Source organism: Sus scrofa, chromosome 12 (assembly GCF_054392235.1).
Source record: "Sus scrofa isolate SSC_HxYL_T2T_F1_AM1 chromosome 12, Sscrofa_HxYL_maternal_Yorkshire_Landrace_v2.0, whole genome shotgun sequence".
NCBI classification, from domain to species: domain Eukaryota; kingdom Metazoa; phylum Chordata; class Mammalia; order Artiodactyla; family Suidae; genus Sus; species Sus scrofa.
Window position 1 is genome coordinate 23,855,289 of NC_139394.1, and position 20,686 is coordinate 23,875,974.

The 20,686-nt window shown below is 53.8% G+C and overlaps 1 protein-coding gene across 1 annotated transcript in view; it reads right to left on the minus strand.

Moving 5' to 3' along the window:
- Positions 1-1,161: 1,161 nt before the first annotated feature.
- ARHGAP23 (Rho GTPase activating protein 23) overlaps positions 1,162-20,686 on the minus strand; it is a 62,074-nt gene continuing 42,549 nt past the window's right edge. Inside the window, 5 exon segments of the mRNA XM_084984509.1 lie at positions 1,162-3,648; positions 9,425-9,456; positions 11,786-11,882; positions 12,417-12,458; positions 20,363-20,488. Of these exon segments, the coding sequence (XP_084840635.1) occupies positions 2,623-3,648; positions 9,425-9,456; positions 11,786-11,882; positions 12,417-12,458; positions 20,363-20,488 (1,323 nt within the window). The 3' untranslated portion in view covers positions 1,162-2,622.

Consider the following 20,686-nt stretch of genomic DNA (forward strand, 5'->3'; position numbering starts at 1 on the left):
TCTTTTCTCTAGTCTTAGATGTAGCCTGGCTTCACCACCTACGAGCTGTGTGACCTTGGACAAGTATATCACCTCTGGGTGCCTTAGTTTCCTCATATATAAAATGGACATAACAGTGTCATGGCCAGAGCTCAAAAGACTCGGAGTTCCCATTGTGACACAAGGGAAACAAATCTGACTAGTATCCATGAGGACGCAGGTTCGATCCCTGGCCCCGTGCAGTGGGTTAAGGATCCAGCGTTGCCGTGAGCTGTGGTGTAGTTCATAGACACGGCTCGAATCCCCCATTGCTGTGGCTGTGGTGTAGGCGGCTGCAGCAGCAGCCCTGATTCAATCCTTAGTCTGGGAATTTCCATAAGCCACTGGTGCGGCCCTAAAAAGCAAAAAAAAAAAAAAAAGACTGCTGGAGGATTAATTTAGGGCACATAAAGCCCTTGGGGTTTCTGTGAGCCCACAATAACACTTAGCTCTTAGCTCATTTGCCAAACAAAACCAATCTGTGGGCACAGTTGGAGGAAGGAAGGGATTCAGGAGCCACTAAGCTCTTCCCAGCTCCAGGGCTCCTCCCTAGGTTCTCTTTGACGGCTGTCACCTGCTTTCCCTACAGATGGCTACCAGGCTCATCGGAGGTGGCCTGGAAGCTGGCAGGGACAACTCCAGAGACATGACATGGAAGAAAGTCCATCCCAGGTTGCAGGCTGACCTGTGCGAATAAAACAACAGGCAAAACCCATACTGTCCAGCTGGGATATTGTCTGGTCTGGAGTGCCTATGAGGACAGCTGGCCAGGATGGATGCCATCAGTGGCCTGGGCTTTGCCCAAGCCTTCTCTCTGCCAAGCAACCTCTCTGGACCATTCCGAATCCGGGAAGGCCTGAGAAGGAAGGAAGATGCAGGAAAAGAGAGCAGATGCAGGAACAGCTTCCGCAGCAATGAGGGGCAGCGCCCTTCCGTCCTGCATGCGGAGCCCAAGTCATCGCTCAGGCCGGTCTCCCAGGACACCTACAAGCTACCAGGGAGCAGAGGTTTGCTTCCATTCTGCCACCACACGGTCCAGCGCCCCCTGCCCTCCTCCATGAGCCAGGGACCCCCTCTTCCCCGATCCCAGCCCCACCCTGGCCCTCTCCTCCCTCCAGAACAAGTGAGACGCTGACTCATGCCTCCAGGAAGGCCGTTTATTTCCAAGATAGAGACTATATTTTTTCAGACAGGACTTTTCAGAAGCAGGAAATCTTAGTTGTCGCCTAGAGAAGTGTGTCGAGGACACAGTGAAAGGAGACATGCGCACGTGGGGCGGAGGCTTATCCAACACTGTTACAACACTTTTTTTTTTAAATGAGCAAAACATCTTTAAAAATCCTTATAAATTCTTTATAATATGTTACACATTTAGAGACAATATTTACAATAAAGGGTGGGGGAGGGCGGGCCAGAGAAATCTACTTTACAGCAAATCTTTGCATAAAACAAGAGGACTGATAGACGTGGCAGTGGGTTCACAAGCCCACTTGGGCTTCCCTGGAATGAGTGAGGGTGTGTGGGGGGAGGCCTGTGATCTGAGGACTATTTACAATGCATGGGAAGAAGAGGGGCTGGGTCCAGCCCTTCCTGAAGGAACAGCCCAGCTCAGATCAGTAAATCAGGGGTGTGTGTGTGTGTGAGAGAGAGAGAAAGAGAGAAACACCAGGGATGTTTTACTACGTTCCCTCTTAAAGGGAAGAAAATGGGGTCTGTGTGCCCGAAGGAGCAGGCACAGCTGGAAGAACAAAGAGACAGGCAGGAGAGGTCTAGCAGGGGGGACCCTGGCCCCTCCCCAAACTATCTGGGGAATAGGCAGCTCCCCATGGTCACAGCGTTTGGAAGGGGGGTGATTTAGAGATGGAAAAAGGCTGGTGTGGGGAGCAACCCTGGGGAGAGTCTCTGAGCTTCCTCTGTGGAGCGGCCTCAACCCCCTTCTCTGGCTCTGACAAGGGGGCAGGGGTTTGCTGGTAGGATCCCTGGGCACCAAAGGCAGGGGAGTCCTGGCGGGGGCGGGGCTGGAAGAGGGCAGGAGTGGCAGAAGTTGCTACTGGAAACACTTTTGGACAGTGACTACACACATTCGCACACACCACCCCTCCCCCCCCACCCCCCTCCCCAGACACACATACACAACCCCCCACCTTAGCTGGCAGCTAGGAGCTAATGGGGGGGGGCGGGGGGAGGTGAAGAGCCAGCATCACCCAGTGTCTTTTCTTTAGTCTGAGACTTAGGGGTTCCCGATCCACACTTCATTGGCCGCCAGGGGTCCCTAAGTGCAGCCGCAAAGGCTCAGAAGGGCTTGTCTGTCACTTATCTAAGGGACGGACGTGAGACCCCTAGCAGCCGATCTGTCCCCCGTGCCGTCACTCCGGGAGCCCCCCTCCCTCCCACTTACACTCTGTGTCCAGCCCCGGCCTTCCCCTCTGCCCACCCCATACCAACTGCAGCGCACAAACTGGAGACGAGGTCTCAGCGCCTCTCACTTGCACCCCATGCACCCACCGGCAACCGAAAGGGGGTGCGAGCAGAGGCGACTCCTGGGAAACCAAGGGGCTTGGGGTGGGTTGAACGGTGCTGGGAAGGTGCGGGGGAGAGAAAGGCTCACAGACACTGATGGAGGCGGGAGGCGGCCGAGCGGCGCGGGGGCTGGCTCTGCAGGCTCCCCGGGTCCCCGGGCGCGGGCGGCAGCGAGGCGGCGGACGACGGGGCCCGCGCCTTGGTGGACTCCAGGCTGCTGAGGCCCGAGTCCTTGTTGTCACTGTGCGCCCGCGGGCCCGCGGGCTCCGGGGGGCCCCCTCCGCCCAGCTCCTTCCACTCGTTGAAGTTGAGGTCGGTCAGCGGGCTCTGCACCACCACCGTGTGGCGGCGCCAGCTGCTCCGGCGCCGCCGCGTCTCGGGCGACAGCGGCCGCCGCAGCCGCACGGCCAGCATGTCATCGGCGGTGCCGCGGAGGCGCAGCCGCAGCGCCTCGAGGCGCGAGGGCCGAGAGCCCAGCGCCGCCGCCGCCGCCGCCGCCACGGCCGCCGGGGGGCGCAGCGACTCCTGGCTGCTGGACGAGGCCGAGCCCGGCAGCCCCGCGGCCGCGCCCTCGCCGTCCGCGCGGCTCCGGGCCAGGCGGCGCCGCGCCAGGGTGTCGCCGGGCATCAGATGGTGCGAGCTGAACGAGGGCCGGCGCGCCGGGCGTCCCCCGGGCCCCGCGCCGCCCTCCGTGTCCGTCTCCACGTGGCTCAGCTCGCTGCGCTCGTCGTCCGCCTCGTCCCCCGCGCCCGGCCGCCGGCCCTCCGCGCCCGAGCAAACGCTGCGGTCCATGGTGGACAGGGTGGAGTAGCCCGAGACGATGGAGCGCGTGTCCGCGGCCGGCCGCTCCTCCGGCGCCGCCGGGGGGCTGAGGCGCCCGGGGGCCTCGGGGAGGGCGGCGCCCGGCAGCTGCCCCTTCGGCCGGTCCTGAGCCCCCGGTGCCGGCGCCCCTTCCTCGGGCTTGTGCGCCTCCTGCTCCGAGTCGTCGTCCGTGCTGCTGCCCAGCCCCCGCGCCTCCCGCCGCTTCTTCCGCTTGCGGTTGACCGCCGAGATGAAGGAGATCGCCAGCATCTCCCGGGCGTACGGCTCCTTCTTGGGGGCCCACGAGCCCTGTGCGGGAGGCGGGAGACAGGTCAGTGTGCCGGAGGCGCCCGGGGAGCCTCAGCGCCACCCCGCCCCCGCCACGCGCCCCCGCCACGCGCCCCACACCAATCTCAACAGGTCCAAGCCAAGCCCTGCACCTCCATAGGCACATGTCCACTCTTCCTCTTGGAAGCATCACTATCCCCTCTAAAGACAAGCCCTCTGCGCCCCCCTCAACCTGAAGCCTCCGGCTCGGCCCCTCCTCCAGGTCGTAATCCAGACTCTCAGCTCTTGCCTGTGAGCTGGAGGCTGGTTTCTCACCTCGCTCCAACTTGCATCCAGTGCAACATAAATCCTCTTAGACACAGCTCTGGTACTAATAGGCTCTCAACAGCGAATGACATTTGCCAGTCTGAACCCATTTCACATGTACTATCCTGCGGTTGTAATACCAAAGTCGGCAGGGACCTTTCTGGAACCACAGCTCTTCCCTCCCTCCCCACTCACTCTCACCTGGGAAACCTGCCTTTCCACCAACGCAGCAGATACACACCTCTCCAAGGCAACCTGCCCAAGTTCACGTCACTTCCCACCACATGTCTGCATTTTGGCCATGCCACCAGCGCCCCATCTGGACAATCCCCAACCCTAGACCAATCTAACCACCAGCTCTGCTGCCAAAGCGGCTAAAAAAATCCTGCACAATCTGATGGTTTGGATTGAAACTGCCTCCAAGTTGTGATTTACGACCCGGAGGTGGGCAACTTTCTGCCACTGTTCTCACTGCTAAGCAACTTGGATGTTTTTTGGTCCCAGCCTTCCATGATCCCCCAGCAGAGCCCAAGCTGCCCATCCTCCAACATGGTTTATATATATATACATATATTTTTTATTTTTTGGTCTTTTTAGGGTCGCATCTGCAACATAGGGAAGTTCCCAGGCTAGGGATCGAATCTGAGCTCTAGACACTGCTCTACGCCGCAATGCCAGGTCCTTAACCCACTGAGCAAGTCCAGGGGTTGAACCGGAATCCTCATGGATACTGAGTTCATTACCACTGAGCCACGTCGGGAACTCCCAACCTGTTTATTTTATTTATTTTAGGGCCACACCCACAGCATATGGATGTTCCCAGGCTAGGGGCCAAATCAGAGCTACAGCTGCCGGCCTACACCACAGCCACAGCAACATGGGATCCAAGCCATGTCTGCAACGTACACCACAGCTCATAGCAATGCCAGGTCCTAAACCTGCTGAGTGAGGCTAGGGATGGAACCCACGTCCTCTGGAGACTCGTCAGGTTTGTTATTGCTGAGCCACAACGGGAGCCCCCAACCGGTTTTTAATCCTCCCTTTCTGGGCTCCCTTCTGTCTCTTGGGAAGCTCTTCTTTCCCCTTTTACCCACTAAGAAGCATCGTTCCAGGGCTCTGTTTTCAGCCCCTCCCCACCTTCATTTAGGGATGAGCTCTTACTCTCCCTACTAGGCCCAACTCCAACTGGGCAACTCCTGCACAGCAACCTCCCACCCAGCCTTCCCTTTGGCTGAGCTGGGAAATCCCTTTTCTGTTCTCATAGGCCTTGGAAAATGCACATACGCCAGTTCCTCTCACATCAGAATGGCTTTGTTTCCACAGCATGCATATCGGACCCTGAGTTCCTTGAGAGCAAGGGCAGTGGCTTATGTGTGTTTGCATCCATGACTCCTAGCACAGTGCTCACGAAATGTTAAATGAGGAGATCCCCTTTGTGGCTCAGTGGGTTAAAAACCTGATATAGACATGACTTGGATCCCGTATTGCTGTGGCTGTGGCGTAGGCCGGCAGCTGCAGCTCCCGTTCCACCTCTAGCCTGGGACCTTCCATATGTTGGTGTGACCTTAAAAAAGCCCCCCTCCCAAAAAAAAAGAGAGAGAGAGAGAAATGTTAAATGAATGAACAAATGGGTGAATGGAGTCCCCTGAGCACAAGGATCCCTGTAGAAGCCGATGCCAGGACTGGTCCCCTACTGGGCTGGAATGACCTGCCCTTCATCCCTCCTTTTTTTTTTTTAAGACTGCACCTGCAGCATATGGAGGTTGCCAGGCCAGGGGTCCAACTGGAGCTGCAGCTGCTGATCTAAGCCACAGCCACAGCAATGCCAGATCCCTAACACACTGAGCAAGGCCAGGGATTGAACCCGCATCTTCCAAGAGAAATGTTGGGTCCTTCCATCCCTTCTCACAGGCTACCTCCTGTTTCAGCTGCAGTGTAATATAGGAATACCTCAGAGATAGTGCAGGCTGGATTCCAGGCTACAGAAGTGAAGCTAACACCGCAATAAAATGAGTCTCATGAATTTTCGGTTTCCCAGAGCATATAAAACTTATGTATACACCGTAGCCTATTGGCGTGCACTAGCATTATGTCTAAAAAATGTACACTAACTTAAAAAAAAACCTTTATTGCTAAAAAAGGCTAACCATCATCTGAGCCTTCAGAGAGTTGTAATCTTTTTGCAATAGTAACATCAAAGATCACCGATCCCAGATCACCATCACAAATATAATGAAAGGCGTTCCCGTCATGGCGCAGTGGTTGACGAATCCAACTAGGAACCATGAGGTTGCGGGTTCGATCCCTGGCCTTGCTCAGTGGGTTAACGATCCGGCGTTGCCGTGAGCTGTGGCGTAGGTTGCAGACGCGGCTCGGATCCCGCGTTGCTGTGGCTGTGGTGTAGGCCGGCGGCTACAGCTCCGATTGGACCCCTAGCCTGGGAACCTCCATATGCCGCGGGAGCGGCCCAAAAAATGGCAAAAAGACAAAAAAACAAAAACAAAACAAATATAATGAAAAAAAAAGCCTGGCATGTCACAAGAATTATCACATGTGACACAGAGACACAAAGTGAGCAAATGCTCTTGGAAAAATGGTGCTGACAGATTCACTCAACATAGGGTTGCCACAAACCTTCATTTTGTTAAAAGAGAAAAAAAAGCAGAATTTCCATCACAGCTCAGCAGAAACAAATCTGACTAGCATCCATGAGGACGCAGGTTCGATCCCTGACCTCGCTCAGTGGGTTAAGGATCCGGTGTTGCCGTGAGCTGTGGTGTAGGTCTCATATGCAGCTTGGATCCCACATTGCTGTGGCTGTGATGTAGGCCAGTGGTTACAGCTCCAATTAGACCTCTAGCCTGAGAAACTTCCAATGCCATGGATGCGGCCCTAAAAACCAAAAAAAAAAAAAAAAAAAGCAGTATCTGTGAAGTACAATGAAGGGAAGTATGAGAAAACGAGGTCTGCCTGCTGGAATCTGGAGACCCAGAGATGCTGCCTCTGCACCCTACACACTCTCCTATCGCTCAGTTCTGATAAAGCTGGAATCCGTTGGGGATTCAGGGTTCACAGGTGTGTGGCTCCTGGGCCCTGGGTGCCCACCCTGTGCGACTCCAGAGGGCTGCAGCTGTGTGACACACAGCACTGCTGTGACCAACCTGAGGCCCATGGCAGCCAAGGCCGATTTCTTTCCTGGCCTTTGCTCTCTGACTCATCTGATCAAATGACCTCTCATGCTGGCTAGTTATAGAAGCAGTGAGGTCAGAATGGTCACTTCCAGGGAATGCAGGGGTCACCTCAAGGTCAAGGGGTCAGTCCAGGAGAGGCTACAGGACACCACGTGGCTAAGCAGGAGCAGGGGGTGGAGGGGACAAGGAGCTAGATTCGGGTCACTATGATGAACCTGCTCCCTGCCACAGCAGTCTTGAGGTAGAGTGAGCTCCCCGTCACTAGAGGGTGTGCAGGCAGAGGCTCTAAGGAGGGGTTACAGGGAACCCCTGCACCAAACTAGAGCAGCCTTCTTTCTTGCTGTCCAGTGCTTCCATCTGACACATTATGAGCACCTGCTTGGTGTCAGGCACACTGGTCTCACTGGTACTTGACCAGTGCATAGAGATCCAGACCAAAAGGAGCCCCTACCCGCCCCCCCCTTTGTTTTGCTTTTTAGGGCCGCATTCTTGGCATATGGGGCAGTTCCCAGGCTAGGGGTCAGATCAGAGCTACAGCTGCTGGCCTACACCATAGCCACCGCAAGCCCAGATCCGAGCCACGTCTGCAACCTACAGCTCACGGCAATGCTGGATCCTTAACCCACTAAGCAAGGCCAGGGATCGAACCCGCAACTTCACGGTCCCTAGTCAGATTCATTTTCACTGCGCCATGACAGGAATTCCCAGAAATGAGCCCATTTGATCAGCCAACATTGAACTAATTTCACCCACTACTATGGAGAGAACTCTTCCCCCCACACACACATCAAATTCATATGTTAAATTCCTAACCCCCCAGTGTGATAGTATTTGGGGCCCTTGGAGGTAATTCAGTTTAGATGAGGTCATGAGGGTGGGGCCCTTAGGGTGGCATTAGTGCCCTCATAAGATGAGACACCAGAGAGCTCGCCCTTTCTCCCTTGCTCACTTTCTCTCTGAGGACACAGTGCGAAGGCGGCCATCTACAAGCCAGGAAGAAAGCTCTCACCAGAAACGGACCGTGCTGACACCTTGATCTTGGACTTGGAGCCTCCAGAACTGTGAGAAAATAAACTTCTGTTGTTAAGCCACCCAGTCTACGGTATCTTGTTGTGGCAGCCAGAGCTGATGAAGACACATCCCTGGTCTTCAAGCTCTAACCTAACAGTTGGGCAGGGCCCGCCTGAGGTCAGCATCTTGTTCTGGCCCTACTGGTTCTGCCTCAGAGGGCAGGCTCTGGAGCAGGCGACAAGCTGGTCTAAAGAACAGGCTTGGGCTTCCCTGATTTTCTCAATCATTTTCAATTTCACGGATTTTCCTTATTATAATTTCCTTCCTTCTGTGGGCTTTGGGCTCTGCAAAGACCTTAAAAAATAATCATATCTCAGCCATATTTGTTGTTAACCCAATATAATCCCTATGCCCGTAAATAATATGAGGAAGCTGAGGATCAGAAAGAGGTTAGGAAACTTGCCCAATGTCCCAAAGGTACTAAGTGACAGAGCCAGGACGTAAGCCCAGGACTGTCTGTACTTCATCTTTTGGGTGTTTTTTTTTTTTTTTTGGTTTTTTTTAGGGCTGCACCTGCGGTACATGGAGGTCCCCAGGCTATGGGTTGAATCAGAGCTACAGCTGCGAGCCTACACCACAGCCACAGCAACGCCAAATCCTTAATCCACTGAGCAACGCCAAGGATCAAACCTGAAACCTCATGGTTCCTAGTCAGATTCGTTTCCACTTCACCATGATGGGAACTCCTTTCTGTACCTCTTTTTTTTTTTTTTTTGTCTTCTCAGGGCTGCACCCATGGCATATAGAGGTTCCCAGGCTAAGGGTCTAATCAGAGCTGCAGCTGCCAGCCTACACCACAGCCACAGTGACGCAGGATCTGATGTGCGTCTGTGACCTACACCACAGCTCATGGCAACGCCAGATCCTTAACCCACTGAGCAAGGCCAGAGATCGAACCCACAACCTCATGGTTCCTAGTTGGATTCATTTCCGCTGCACCATGATGGGAACTCCTCCTTTCTGTACTTCTAACCACTGGATGACACTGCCTCCAGGCCACCTAACTCCCAAACTAGATCTTCTACCACACCAGCTACCTCCCCAAGCACTGCCAAGGTCAGCGACTTCTCAGTCTACCTCGTGTCCAAGGTGGTATTTCCTACTTTCCTTCCCCGTGACTATCAGTCTTCCTCAAGGAGCCAATCACATTCTCCCAATTCCCTTGACCAAAAAGCAAAGTGGGCCGGCTCCTACAAGGGTATAACTTTCCAAGTTGCCATGGCACTTACCTTGGACTTGGCTGAACTACAGGTGGTGGAATCTGTTGGTAAGAAATGAAAGAAAAATGAAAGTTGGATTGGGCGAGGGAAGGCTGAGTCCTGTGAACACAATTCCCTCTCCTCAAAGGCTTCAGAAACCAGGGAGTTCAGACACCTGAGATCGCCCCAGGTCCTGGGAGAGTGATGGCCCTCTGAGGGCATTTCCTGTGGGACAGGGACGGAGCAGAGAAGGATGTCCATCGCCACTTCCTTTTGAGACAGGAAGTGACGTCAGGCTGCTGGCCACGGACCCTCATTGGCCCAGGATTAAGGACAAGGTGGGGGCTTTGCTTTGGCCTAGTTTCTCTCCCCTCCCCTCCTGTCCCTGTTACTCTGAAGCACTGGAGAGAAAAATGCCAAATATCAGATGCAGTCCATGGAAACCACAATAACAAAACACAGCAAACCACAGGTGCTCTGGAGAAATGGAGACCACACAGTGAAAAGACAAGTGGGTGCCCAATATCCACCCCCATTCCCCCACTTCCAGGGCGTGAGAGGGCAGAGGGCCCAGGTGAAGGATGGCATACAGGGACAGACAGGGAGTGGGTGGGGCAGGAGGTAGAGAGCGCTGGTGGTTACAGCCTGGAGAGGTTCAACCTCCAGAATCAGGGTCAGTCTGCTCTTATGGGGAAAGACCTCTACTGGTTTGTTTCTTGCTTGTTTTTCTTTTTATATATAGAGGTTCCCAGGCTAGGGGTTGAATCAGAGCTGCAGCCACCAGCCTACACTGGCAGCCATAGCAGTGCCAGATCTGAGCTGCATCTGTGACCTATGCCACAGCTTGCAGCAATGCCGGATCCTTGACCCCCTAAACAAGGCCAGGGATCGAACCCACATCCTCATGGATTCTAGTTGGATTCTTAACCTGCTGAGCCACAACGGAAACTCCGTAGGCCTCTGTTTTTAATCAGAGTTATGAAGAGAGGTGGCTCCCACTCTCTTAATATTGTTGGGGTACAGAAAGAACCAGAAGAACCAGAGACAAGTCCTGGCAGTGTTGTCTCCAGGACTGGGGAGGCCGACCCGAGGATCTCCTGGGGTCTGATGGGGCAGCGGGCAGGTGCGGTTAATCCACACTCTCGGGCAAGCAAGTTAGATGCCTCCTCCCCAGCTACCACCACCCAGCCCTCTGCCCCCGCCCCTGCCCCCGCCCACGGTGAGAAGAGCAGATGGACTGACCACACAGCAACACACACGGGGCAGGCAGGAGAGTGGCAGCAGGTGATTAGAAGAGACGGGGGGCTCCTTTCTGTCATCTACACTCCCTGTTGTCCTTTGGCCCTCTCCCCATACTGCCTCTTGCAAACTCAGGGTGCTGCAGCATGCCTCTGTCACAGACAGAAGCGATCAGAATACTAAGGGCGGGTCACCCACTGAGTGGGAGGAGTTAGTGGCTGGAGACAAGCAGGGACTGGCTGTTCTTTGGTCCTTGGGCTACTCCCCTCTAATAGGGCCAGAGGCCTGGGAGCAGGACCTAGGGGCTGAGGGCCCAGGGGCTCTGGTTTCGGAAGCAGGAAGAACCAGCACTTGGAGGCGGCTGAGGCAGGAGCTCCTGGTGTACGGAGGCCTCTGCGGGAACATCCCTGGTATCTGAAAAGGCCGGGTCCCACTACCAGCCCGAAGTGGCCGAGCTTGGGACAGAAGAAAGCCACAGAGTGTGGGGGACAGTGGGAGGACAGCCAGGCAGTGCCCAGACTTCCTGGCAAGGGGGATCGGACTTGGCAAGCGCCTCCCTCCTGAGAAAAGGTTTTTCGCCAGGAGTGGGGTCGGGGTGCGTTGTTATCAAGCAGGGGTGACTAGTGCATCAGGGCCAGGTCCTCAGAGCCCCGGACGGTTCTGCCTGCCCAGCCTTCTTCTAATCACCCGCCACTGTTAGTGACCGCGGCCGCGATGCCACACTGTACCCTTTAAATCTCCAACAGGTCCGCTGGAGGAGGGAAGGGGGAGAAGAGAAGGGGCAGAATCCAGGGGACGGGGGCAGAGCACAGGGAGAAGAGGGAGGCGGGTAGAGGGGTGCGAGGAGAAAAGAAAGAAAAATTAAAAAGAGGAATGTGCCCAGGACACAAAGCCCATGAGAAATCAAAGGCTCGGCAAAGAGACCAGTGAAGGAGGGCGAACAAGGCACCTGCCCGGCCCGGGGGTGGGGCGGCTGCACAGATGAGGAGGGGGCGCGACACAGGCCGGGCCTCCCCAGAGAGGCAGAAGCCCCCACCACAGCCCACCCAGTCCAGGGGGGACCCACAGGGACAGAAGCGGGGAAGCTGGGCGTCTGGCCAGGTGTCTGGGATCCCACCCCCTCTCTGCCCTCCCCCAGGCCCCTCCACTCACCTGAACCTGGGTCCCCAGGGGGCACTGTCCTGCCAATGTTAGGCAGGAGGTACTCGATGTTTGGCACTGACTGGGGCTCCTTGTCGTCCACAGGGGTCTGTGAACAGAAGGAGTGTCAGTCAGCACCCCCACGGAACGGGGAGTCCCAAAGACAGGGCTCATGTTCCCTCTGTCAGACTGGGGCTCAGCGGGGCAGGGACTGTGTCGCTCATCAGTCAGGCACTCTTGAGGGCAGGTCCTACGTGCCCCCCATTAGACTGTCTGGTGCCTTTTCCAACACCTCGATTGAACCCCAAAGGCCCGCGCTCGGCTGAGGGCAGGAGCTGTATCTCCCCCATCAGACTGGACCTTCCTAAAACCTCTATCTTCCACGTAAGACTGGAGGCTGGAGTCTGCCGCTGCTACTGGACTCAGTTTCTTTAGGACAAATCTTTTATCTCCCCCATCAGACTGGGGGCTCATGAAGGCGAAAATTTTGTCCCCATCAGACTGGAGGCTCCCGAGGACAAAGCCTTTGTCTCCTCCATCAGACTTGGGGATGTCGTCACGGCAGAGACCTTCACCCCACCCACCTGGGACGAGGGCCCACTTCAGGCCAGACCCCACCCCACAGGCCCTCTGCAATACTCACTCTCTCTCCCTTGTCCTCGTTGTCACTGAAGAACCAGTCTGACTGCGGAGGAGACAAAAGGAAGTGATGGCATCAGCGTGGGAAGGAGCTGAGCGAAGATGGGGAGATACAGGCTCCCCACCTGCTCAGTTCAGACAACCTGCTCAGGCACCTGATGGAAAAGTCTGGACTCCAGTGTCGAAAGGAAACACAGCCCGGAGTGGGAGAGGACACAGGAACAGGTGGGTGACTGGCTCAGGGAGAGCTTCTCTTTGCCTGTCTTTCGCTGACAGTCCGAGAGCATCGCCAAGGCGGGCTCCCTAATACAAACCAGAAGGGGACAGCAGCGCCATCTAGTGCTGGCCAGGTTCACTGCAGGGAAAAGGCCAGCCCTGTGGCTCTACACTGACACAGGAGTGGTACCCTTTTCGCCCCCAGAAAAGGCAAGTGCCAGAGGGAGATGTTAGGAGGGTCCCTGAGGGGCAGTCAAGGGTTTTCTCATAAATGCCAAACAGAAAAGAAAATAAGTGAAAAATCCCATTCAAACATTATTTTGTGAAATCTGAAAATCTTGACGCTAAAATTCTAAAAGTTTTCTGAAACACAAACACAGACTGCTTATAGTTGAACAGTAATGCTTACAGGTGATGCTTCCAAGTATCAGCTTTGACTAGAACTTTCAGCAGCAACAGACACAAGAGGATAAGGAAGTGATACTTTCAATGTGTTTAGAATTTTATTTTATTTTATTTTATTTTATTTATTTATTTTTTTTTAGGGCTGCATCCATGGCATATGGATGTCTAGGGGCTAATTGGAGGGGTCTAATCGGATCAGTAGCTGCTGGCCTACGCCACAGGCACGGCAATGCCGGTTCCTTAACCCAATAAGCAAGGCCAGGGATCGAACCCGCAACCTCATGGTTCCTACTCGGATTCGTTTCTGCTGTGCCATGATGGGAACTCCTCGAATCTTATACCCTGCTAAATTCTCATTTAAATTTGAGTGTGAAATAAAGCTAAGACATCAGAAAGTTTGCTACACAAAGACTCTTTTAACTGAGTTACATGAGCACGTGAGGAAATGAATCCAGGATAGGGCGACAAGCTCTAAGAAGGAAGGATGGGAGTTCCCTGGTGGCTCAGGAGTTAAGGATCAGGTGTTGCCACTGCCATGGCTCTGGTTACTGCTGTGGCTCGGGTTCCATCACTAGCCTGGGAATTTCCACGTGCCATGGGTGCATCAAAAAACAAATAAACAAACAAACATAAAAAATAAAATTAGCATATAGAAGGTGGATTGAAAAGACGCATTAATCTATTAGGCGGGTAATTATTGGGGGGCAGGCAGATCGGGGTCAGGAATGAAGTGTGGAGACAAGGAGACCTGCAATGTTGATTATGACCCTGTGCCACGAACCTCAGTTATTGTTCACCAAAATCATGCATATGATTAACTCAAATAAGCAGCACGGAAGAGGAATAAGAAAGAGATCGAAGAGAAAAGAGTGAGACAGGATAAGGGAGAAATGCAAGCTCTGGAGTTAGTCGCCTTGGGCTCAAGCTCACCTCACGTAAATTACCTAAGTGTATTTGCTTGTCTTTAAAATGGGCAGGAGTTCCCGTCGTGGCTCAGTGGTTAACGAATCCTACTAGAAACCATGAGGTTGTGGATTTGATCCCTGCCCTTGCTCAGTGGGTTCGGGATCTGGCTTTGCCGTGAGCTGTGGTGTAGGTCACAGACATGGCTTGGATCCCGCATTGCTGTGGCTCTGGCGTAGGCCAGCAGCTACAGCTCCAATAGGACCCCTAGCCTGGGAACCTCCATATGTCGCGGGAGCAGCCCAAGAAAACGGCAAAAAAGACAAAAAAATAAATAAATAAATAAAATGGGCATAATATATGAGAATCTACTTCTAGAGCTGTGGTGAGGTTTAAAATAAAATACTGGGAAGTTGCCGTGGTGGCTCAGTGGGCTAAGAATCAGACCGCTGTCCCTGAGGAGGTGGGTTTGATCCCTGGCCTCGCTCACCGAGGTTAAGGATTGGCATTGTCTTGAGGTGCAGTGCAGGTCACAGATGAGGCTCAGATCTGGCGTGGCTGTAGCTATGGTGTAGGCCCATAGCTGCAGCTCCGATGTGAACCCTAGCCCAAGAACTTCTATATGCCGCAGGTTCGGCCATTAAAAAAAAATAAGTAAATAAAAATTTAAAAATAAAATACTGGATAGCTGTTATCTAAAAGACAAGAAATAACAGGTGTTGGCAAGGATGTGGAGAAAAGGGAGCCTTCATGCACTGTTGGTGGGAATGTAAACTGTACAGCCACTACAGAAAACTCTACGGAGGCTTCTCAAAAAATCAAACAGAACGACCAGAGGATCCAGCAAATCCACTTCTGGGTATTTGTCTGAAGGAAACAAAACCACTAACTTGAAAACATATATGTGCCCCCAGGTTCACTGCAGCATTATTTAACCATAACTAAGACATGGAAGCAACCTAAGCATCCCCTGGTGGATAAATGGATAAAGAAAATGTGAGATATATATGAAAAGAAGGGGGGAGTTCCCTGGTGGCCTAGCAGTTAAGGATGCAGCAACTTCACTGCTGTGGCTCGGCTCACTGCTGGACATGAGTTCAACCCCTGGCCCAGCAACTTCTGCATGCTGCGGGCACGGCCAAGAAAATAAATAAATAAAGATTAGAAAAAGGGAAATCTTGCCATTTGCAACAACCTGGGTGGAACTTGAGGGCATTACGCTGTAAGTGGAACCAGACAGTGAAAGACAAATACTGCAAGATCTCACGTATATGTGGAGTTAAAAAAAAAAAAATCTGAGTTCCTAGATACAGACAGACTGGTGGTTGTCAGAGGTGGGGGGGGAGGGTGGCTGAAATGGGTTAAGGTAGTCAAAAGGTTCGAATTTCCGGTCATAAAATAAATCCTGGAAATGTAATGTCCATCTCTGTGACTATAGCCAATAAGACTATTCTGTATATCTGAAAGTTGCTAAGAGAGCAGATCTTAAAAGTTTTCATCACGTGGGGTTCCTGCTGTGGCACAGCGGGTTAAGGATCTGGCGTTGCCACAGCTGCGGCGTAGGTCGCAGCCGTGGCTCTGATGTGATCCCTGGCCCGGAAACTTCCACATGCTCGGGTGTGGTCAAAAAAGGAAAAAAAAAAAAAAAAAAAGGTTTCATCACAAGAAAAAAAATTGTAACGATGTATGGTGATGGACCTAGACTTGTACTGATCATGTCACAATCGCTACAAACATTGTACCATTAGGTTGTATGCATGAAACTAACACAGTATTAGGTCAATTACATCTTAACTTTAAAAGAAAACTAAAGAAATAAATCCTGTAGGTAAAACATCTGATACGACACATTAGTGTATAATAAATACTAGCTATTATTATGAGAAGGTGCAGTCCCTGGAGACAGGCTGATGAGAGAGAACCCTAAAGAACTAGCCTCTAACTCGGGTTTGCAGGCACCTGTAAGTGCTCTGGGAACCTGGAAATCTACAGGAAGCGTCTGGGTGGCCCAGGGTTTTCTGGAAGAATTCACACTAGCTCATCACGCCAGCGTGTGTGTGTGTGTGTGTGTGTGTGTGTGTGTGTGTGTGTGTGTGTCTTTTCAGGGCCACGCCCAGGGTTTTCTGGAAGAATTCACACTAGCTCATCACGCCAGCGTGTGTGTGTGTGTGTGTGTGTGTGTGTGTGTGTGTCTTTTCAGGGCCACGCCCACAGCATATGGAAGTTCCCAGGCTAGGGGTTGAACTGGAGCTGTGGCTGCCAGCCACAGCCACAGCCACAGTCCAGCAACATGGGATCCGAGCCGTGTCTGCGACCTATAGCTCAGCTCATGGCAATGCCGGATCCTTAACCCACTGAGTGAGGCCAGGGATGGAACCTGTGTCCTCACGGATACTAGTCAGGTTCGTTAACTGCTGAGCCACGATGGGAACTCCATGCCTGCCTTCCTTTGCACATGCTGTTCCCTCTGCCTGGATGCTCCTTCTCCCTTCTCTGCCTTCCGGTCTTTCAAAAACTCCCGACTAAGGTCCCAGCCCTACACCCAGGCCTGGGTTGGGTCCTGCCAGGGGGCTTCGTGGGCAACAGCCCAGGGTGGGAAGAAGAGATGCCTTCATCAGGCAGCGTTCCTTCAGTGCAGGGCCCGAGTTCCATTCCTCTGTGTTCCTGGCACCTGCACTGCCGCTGGCATGGAATTTTGACACTGGCGATGATGAGAGCAAATTCTTATATAACACTCCCTACTTACCAGGCACCATTTAAAGTGCTTTAAGGATAATAACCCACATTACCCTCACGGTAACACGCGGAGGTAACCCAATCATCACCCCCACTTTACAGGTGAGGAAATGGAGGCACCAAAAGAGTAAGTAACTTGTCCAAGGCCACACAACATGTAAGGAGCAGACCCGGGGTTCGACCTCAGGCAGGCGGGTTCCAGAGGCAGCGCGCTCAGCCTCTGCGCCACCGGTTCCCCACTAGGGCTATTTCTTGCCTCACCCTCCCAGGCAATGTCTGGACATATTTTCTTCCCTCCCTCCCTCCCTTCCTTCCATCTTTCCTTCCTTTCTTATTTTTTGCTGCCAGCATGCAGCCACTTGATGTGGGATCTCAGTTCCCAGACCAGGGATCGAACCTGGGCCGCAGAGGTGAAAGCGCCCCGTCCTAACCACTGGACCACCGGGGAGACATTTTCAACTGTCACAAATGGAGGGATGCTCTTGGCATCTGGCCAAGAGATGCTGCTAAGCATGCTACAATACTCAGGACGGCCCCCTACAAAGAGGAATGATCTGGCCGCAAAGCCCCAGTGGCGGGTTGTGTAATCCCACTGTACATAGAGTAGGAATCACCACGTTTGCTGAGTGAATAAATGAACAAATGCCTTGGCATGGTCTTTGTTTGGGTTCCAATTGACTTAGTAAACATGGGTATGAGCTGGTTGGTGCCTTGCCACTGGGTAAGTTTGCTTGTCTCCACTCTGCCGTTATCCTGCTGTGCGACCCTGGGGAGGTCATCACATCTCTTCAGCCTCAGTTTCCACCCTCTGTACAATGCAAGGTCTGATCTGATGCCTTAAGCCCTTCTGGCTCTGCTGCCTGAGAGTTCCACCAAAGACAGAAGCCCTGGGTAGAGGGGCCAGGGGACAGTTGCAGCAGAAATTCCCAGCAGGGGGTCATGTGACCCACCAACTCCAACTGACTGGTCAGCTGACTGGCCAGGGGCTCAGAGCCAAAGCGGTCTCTGCCACAAGTCCCGCCCTGTCTGGGCGTGTGACAATACCGATCCCTGGCTCTAGAGCCTCTGGGCTAAACAGACCCTGGCCAACCTGGGAGGGCAGGCTCAGTGGGCTTACAGAGCGGGCAGCTCATTCCTTTGGCAATCACCCAGGGCTGATTACGCTCTAATGCCAAGGAGGCAGAGAATGGAGGGTTGCCAGGCTCGGTTAGTTCCCAGGAATGAATCCCTCAGCGGGAAGGCCCACACTGGCAAAACCACAAGAGCAATTCAGGGAGCTCCCGTTGTGGCTCAGCGGAAACAAATCTGACTAGTATCCATGAGGACCCAGGTTCAAACCCAGGCCTCGCTCAGTGGGTTAAGGATCTGGCATGGCTGTGAGCTGCAGTGTAGATTGCAGATGTGGCTTGGATCTGGCATTGCTGTGGCTGTGGTATAGGCCGGAAGCTACAGCTCTGATTAGCTCCCTAGCCTGGGAACCCCCATATGCTGCGGCCCTAAAGAGACAAAAAAAAAAAAAAAAAAAAAGCCATTCATTCATTCATTTAATAAACACTGAGTGTTCGCTATGTCCCAGGAACTAGACTGGGTACTGGAGTGACACCTACAAAGGAGACTGATGTGTCCCACCTTCCCCAGCCCCATCCAAAGAAGGGGCTGCTGTTGGCTGGGGACTACCCCAGGGGCCTAGGGGACGGTAAGTGGACGCTGCGCCTCCCTTCTCCTGAAGGCTGCCCTTCCTGACCTCCCAGCTGACCACAGGCCTCAGGCTTCCTGGGACTTTGGTAGGAGCCAGAGGGCTGGTCTTCTCTTCCCCCGACCCCTAAGGCTTACACTCATGGGGGATCCAGCGTCTCCCTGTTAACGTGGGAAGCTGAACTTTTCCAGGGGAGATAAGCTTCCCCAGACCAAGGCCTCATCAGGACCCCCCGACCCTGCCCAGCAGGCCCAGTTTCCTGGACAACTCTAGAGTGGGCCTCCAGGCTGGCAGTCCTAGAGTGAGGGTGAGAAGAGGCTTTGAAGCACCTTGCTATGGCCCAGAGCCCTGACCGTGCGGTGAAGAAAGAAAACGAGCAGACAAAGCCAGCCCGCGTGATGCAATCTACCTACAGCCTCACCTGGCTGACTCTGACCAACCTCCCTCGCTCCAGAGCCAATGCCAGGACAGACCCAGGAGTCGGCCCTCCCCGTCGGTTGGGGAGTAAAGCTTTGGTCAGACAGGCCTGGGCCTAAAATCCTGGAGCTGCTACTTATTAGCTGAGTGACCTTGGGCCAATCACTTTGCCTCTCGGAGCCCCAGTTTCTTCATCTGTAAAACGGGAGTTGACATGATCTGGTTTCCCTTCCCTAACATGCCTGAGGTGGGGGAGGCTGCGGTTTCCCTTGCTCTGACCGCTGCCAATCTTATTTCTCCTGGCAGGAGAGTTCTGGTTCCATTTTTTGTGGGCTAGACCGCAGGCCACACCAAGGTCTGGAAATGGAAAATCTATGATTCATAAAAACATCCCCCGGAATGCCCCAGAAGGGGGCGGTGCTGGCCTGGATTTGGCGCTGGAAAACCAAGGCCTCCTGCGCCCTCTGCTGGCTGCTCTGGGTTCTTGTTCGGTGGTGGACAGAAAGAATCCTTAGAGATAACCCACTCTTGGAGCCTCCCAGTAGCCACGACAAGGAAGATGGCCAGCCCAAGACAGGTTGAGCAGGAGTGCAGGTTCCTGCCCCATCTGCCTCCCCTACCCTGGGCATCACTGTTGTCTACCCGAAGTCTCAGTGGGCCTGCAGGACCGAGCTCTGCCCCCATCTCTGCATCTGTTTGCAGTTTCTGCCAGGACTCCTCTCGTGGGGGCCACCTTCTGAAGGCACCCCCGCATTCGTTCCACCTTCCCTCCAACCCAGCAGCACCCTTCCCTGATGCTCCTCCTCCCTCTGACCCTCACGGGCATCTTGGAAGCTCAGAGGTCTCCTGATTTTATTTTATTTATTTATTTACTTATTTTTTTGGTCTTTTTGCCTTTTCTAGGGCTGCTTCCCACAGCATATGGAGGTTCCCAGGCTAGGGGTCTAATCAGAGCTGTAGCCGCTGGCCTATGCCAGAGCCACAGCAACACCAGATCGGAGCCACGTCCGCAACCCACACCACAGCTCACTGCAACGCTGGATCCTTAACCCACTGAGTAAGGCCAGGGAGCGAACCTGCAACCTCATGGTTCCTAGTCGGAATCGTTAACCACTGAGCCATGATGGGAACTCCAGGGGCCTCCTGATTTTTGCTGATGTTCCAAAGACAGGGATTCAGGATCCATTTCCATCCAGTCCTTTTTTTTTTTTCTTTTGTCTTTTTAGGGCCACACCCGCGGCATATGGAGGTTCCCAGGCTGGGGGTCTAATCAGAGCCACAGCTGCTGGCCGATGCCACAGCCACAGCACTTGGGATCCAAGCCATGTCTGTGACGTACACCACAGCTCATGCCAATGCCAGATTGTTACACTGAATGAGGCCAGGGATCGAACCCGCATCCTCATGGATGCTAGTCAGATTCGTTTCCGCTGAGCCACGATAGGAACTCCCATTGCCATCCAGTCTTGAAACAGATCCTACTGCTTCTGAAGGGCATCCACCAGCCCAGCCGCACATCCACCCAGACAAGCAGGAGTGAGGTGCCCGACATGGCCCGGGCCAGGGTGGCTACTTACGTGCTGGATCAGCGTCTCCACAATCTTGTAGCGGTCAGGCATGTGGGTCACCATGTCTGCCATATTGTCCTCGGATGTCCTCACCAGCGTTGGCCCGAAGACCAGGGCCAGGTTCCGGGGCTCCATCTGGGCAGAGGAGGGACGTGGCTCGGTGTCAACACCCTGTGAGCTCTGATCTCCAGCCCCCAGGCCTCCCTCCCTCCAGACCCCTCAGGCCCCCAGCCTAACCACATTCTGAGCTGTCCCTGGTTTAGGGGCCGGAGGCCTCCTTTCTGGGCACGGAGGTGCCTGGTAAGCAGAGATTGGGCCAGATTTCAGCCCCAC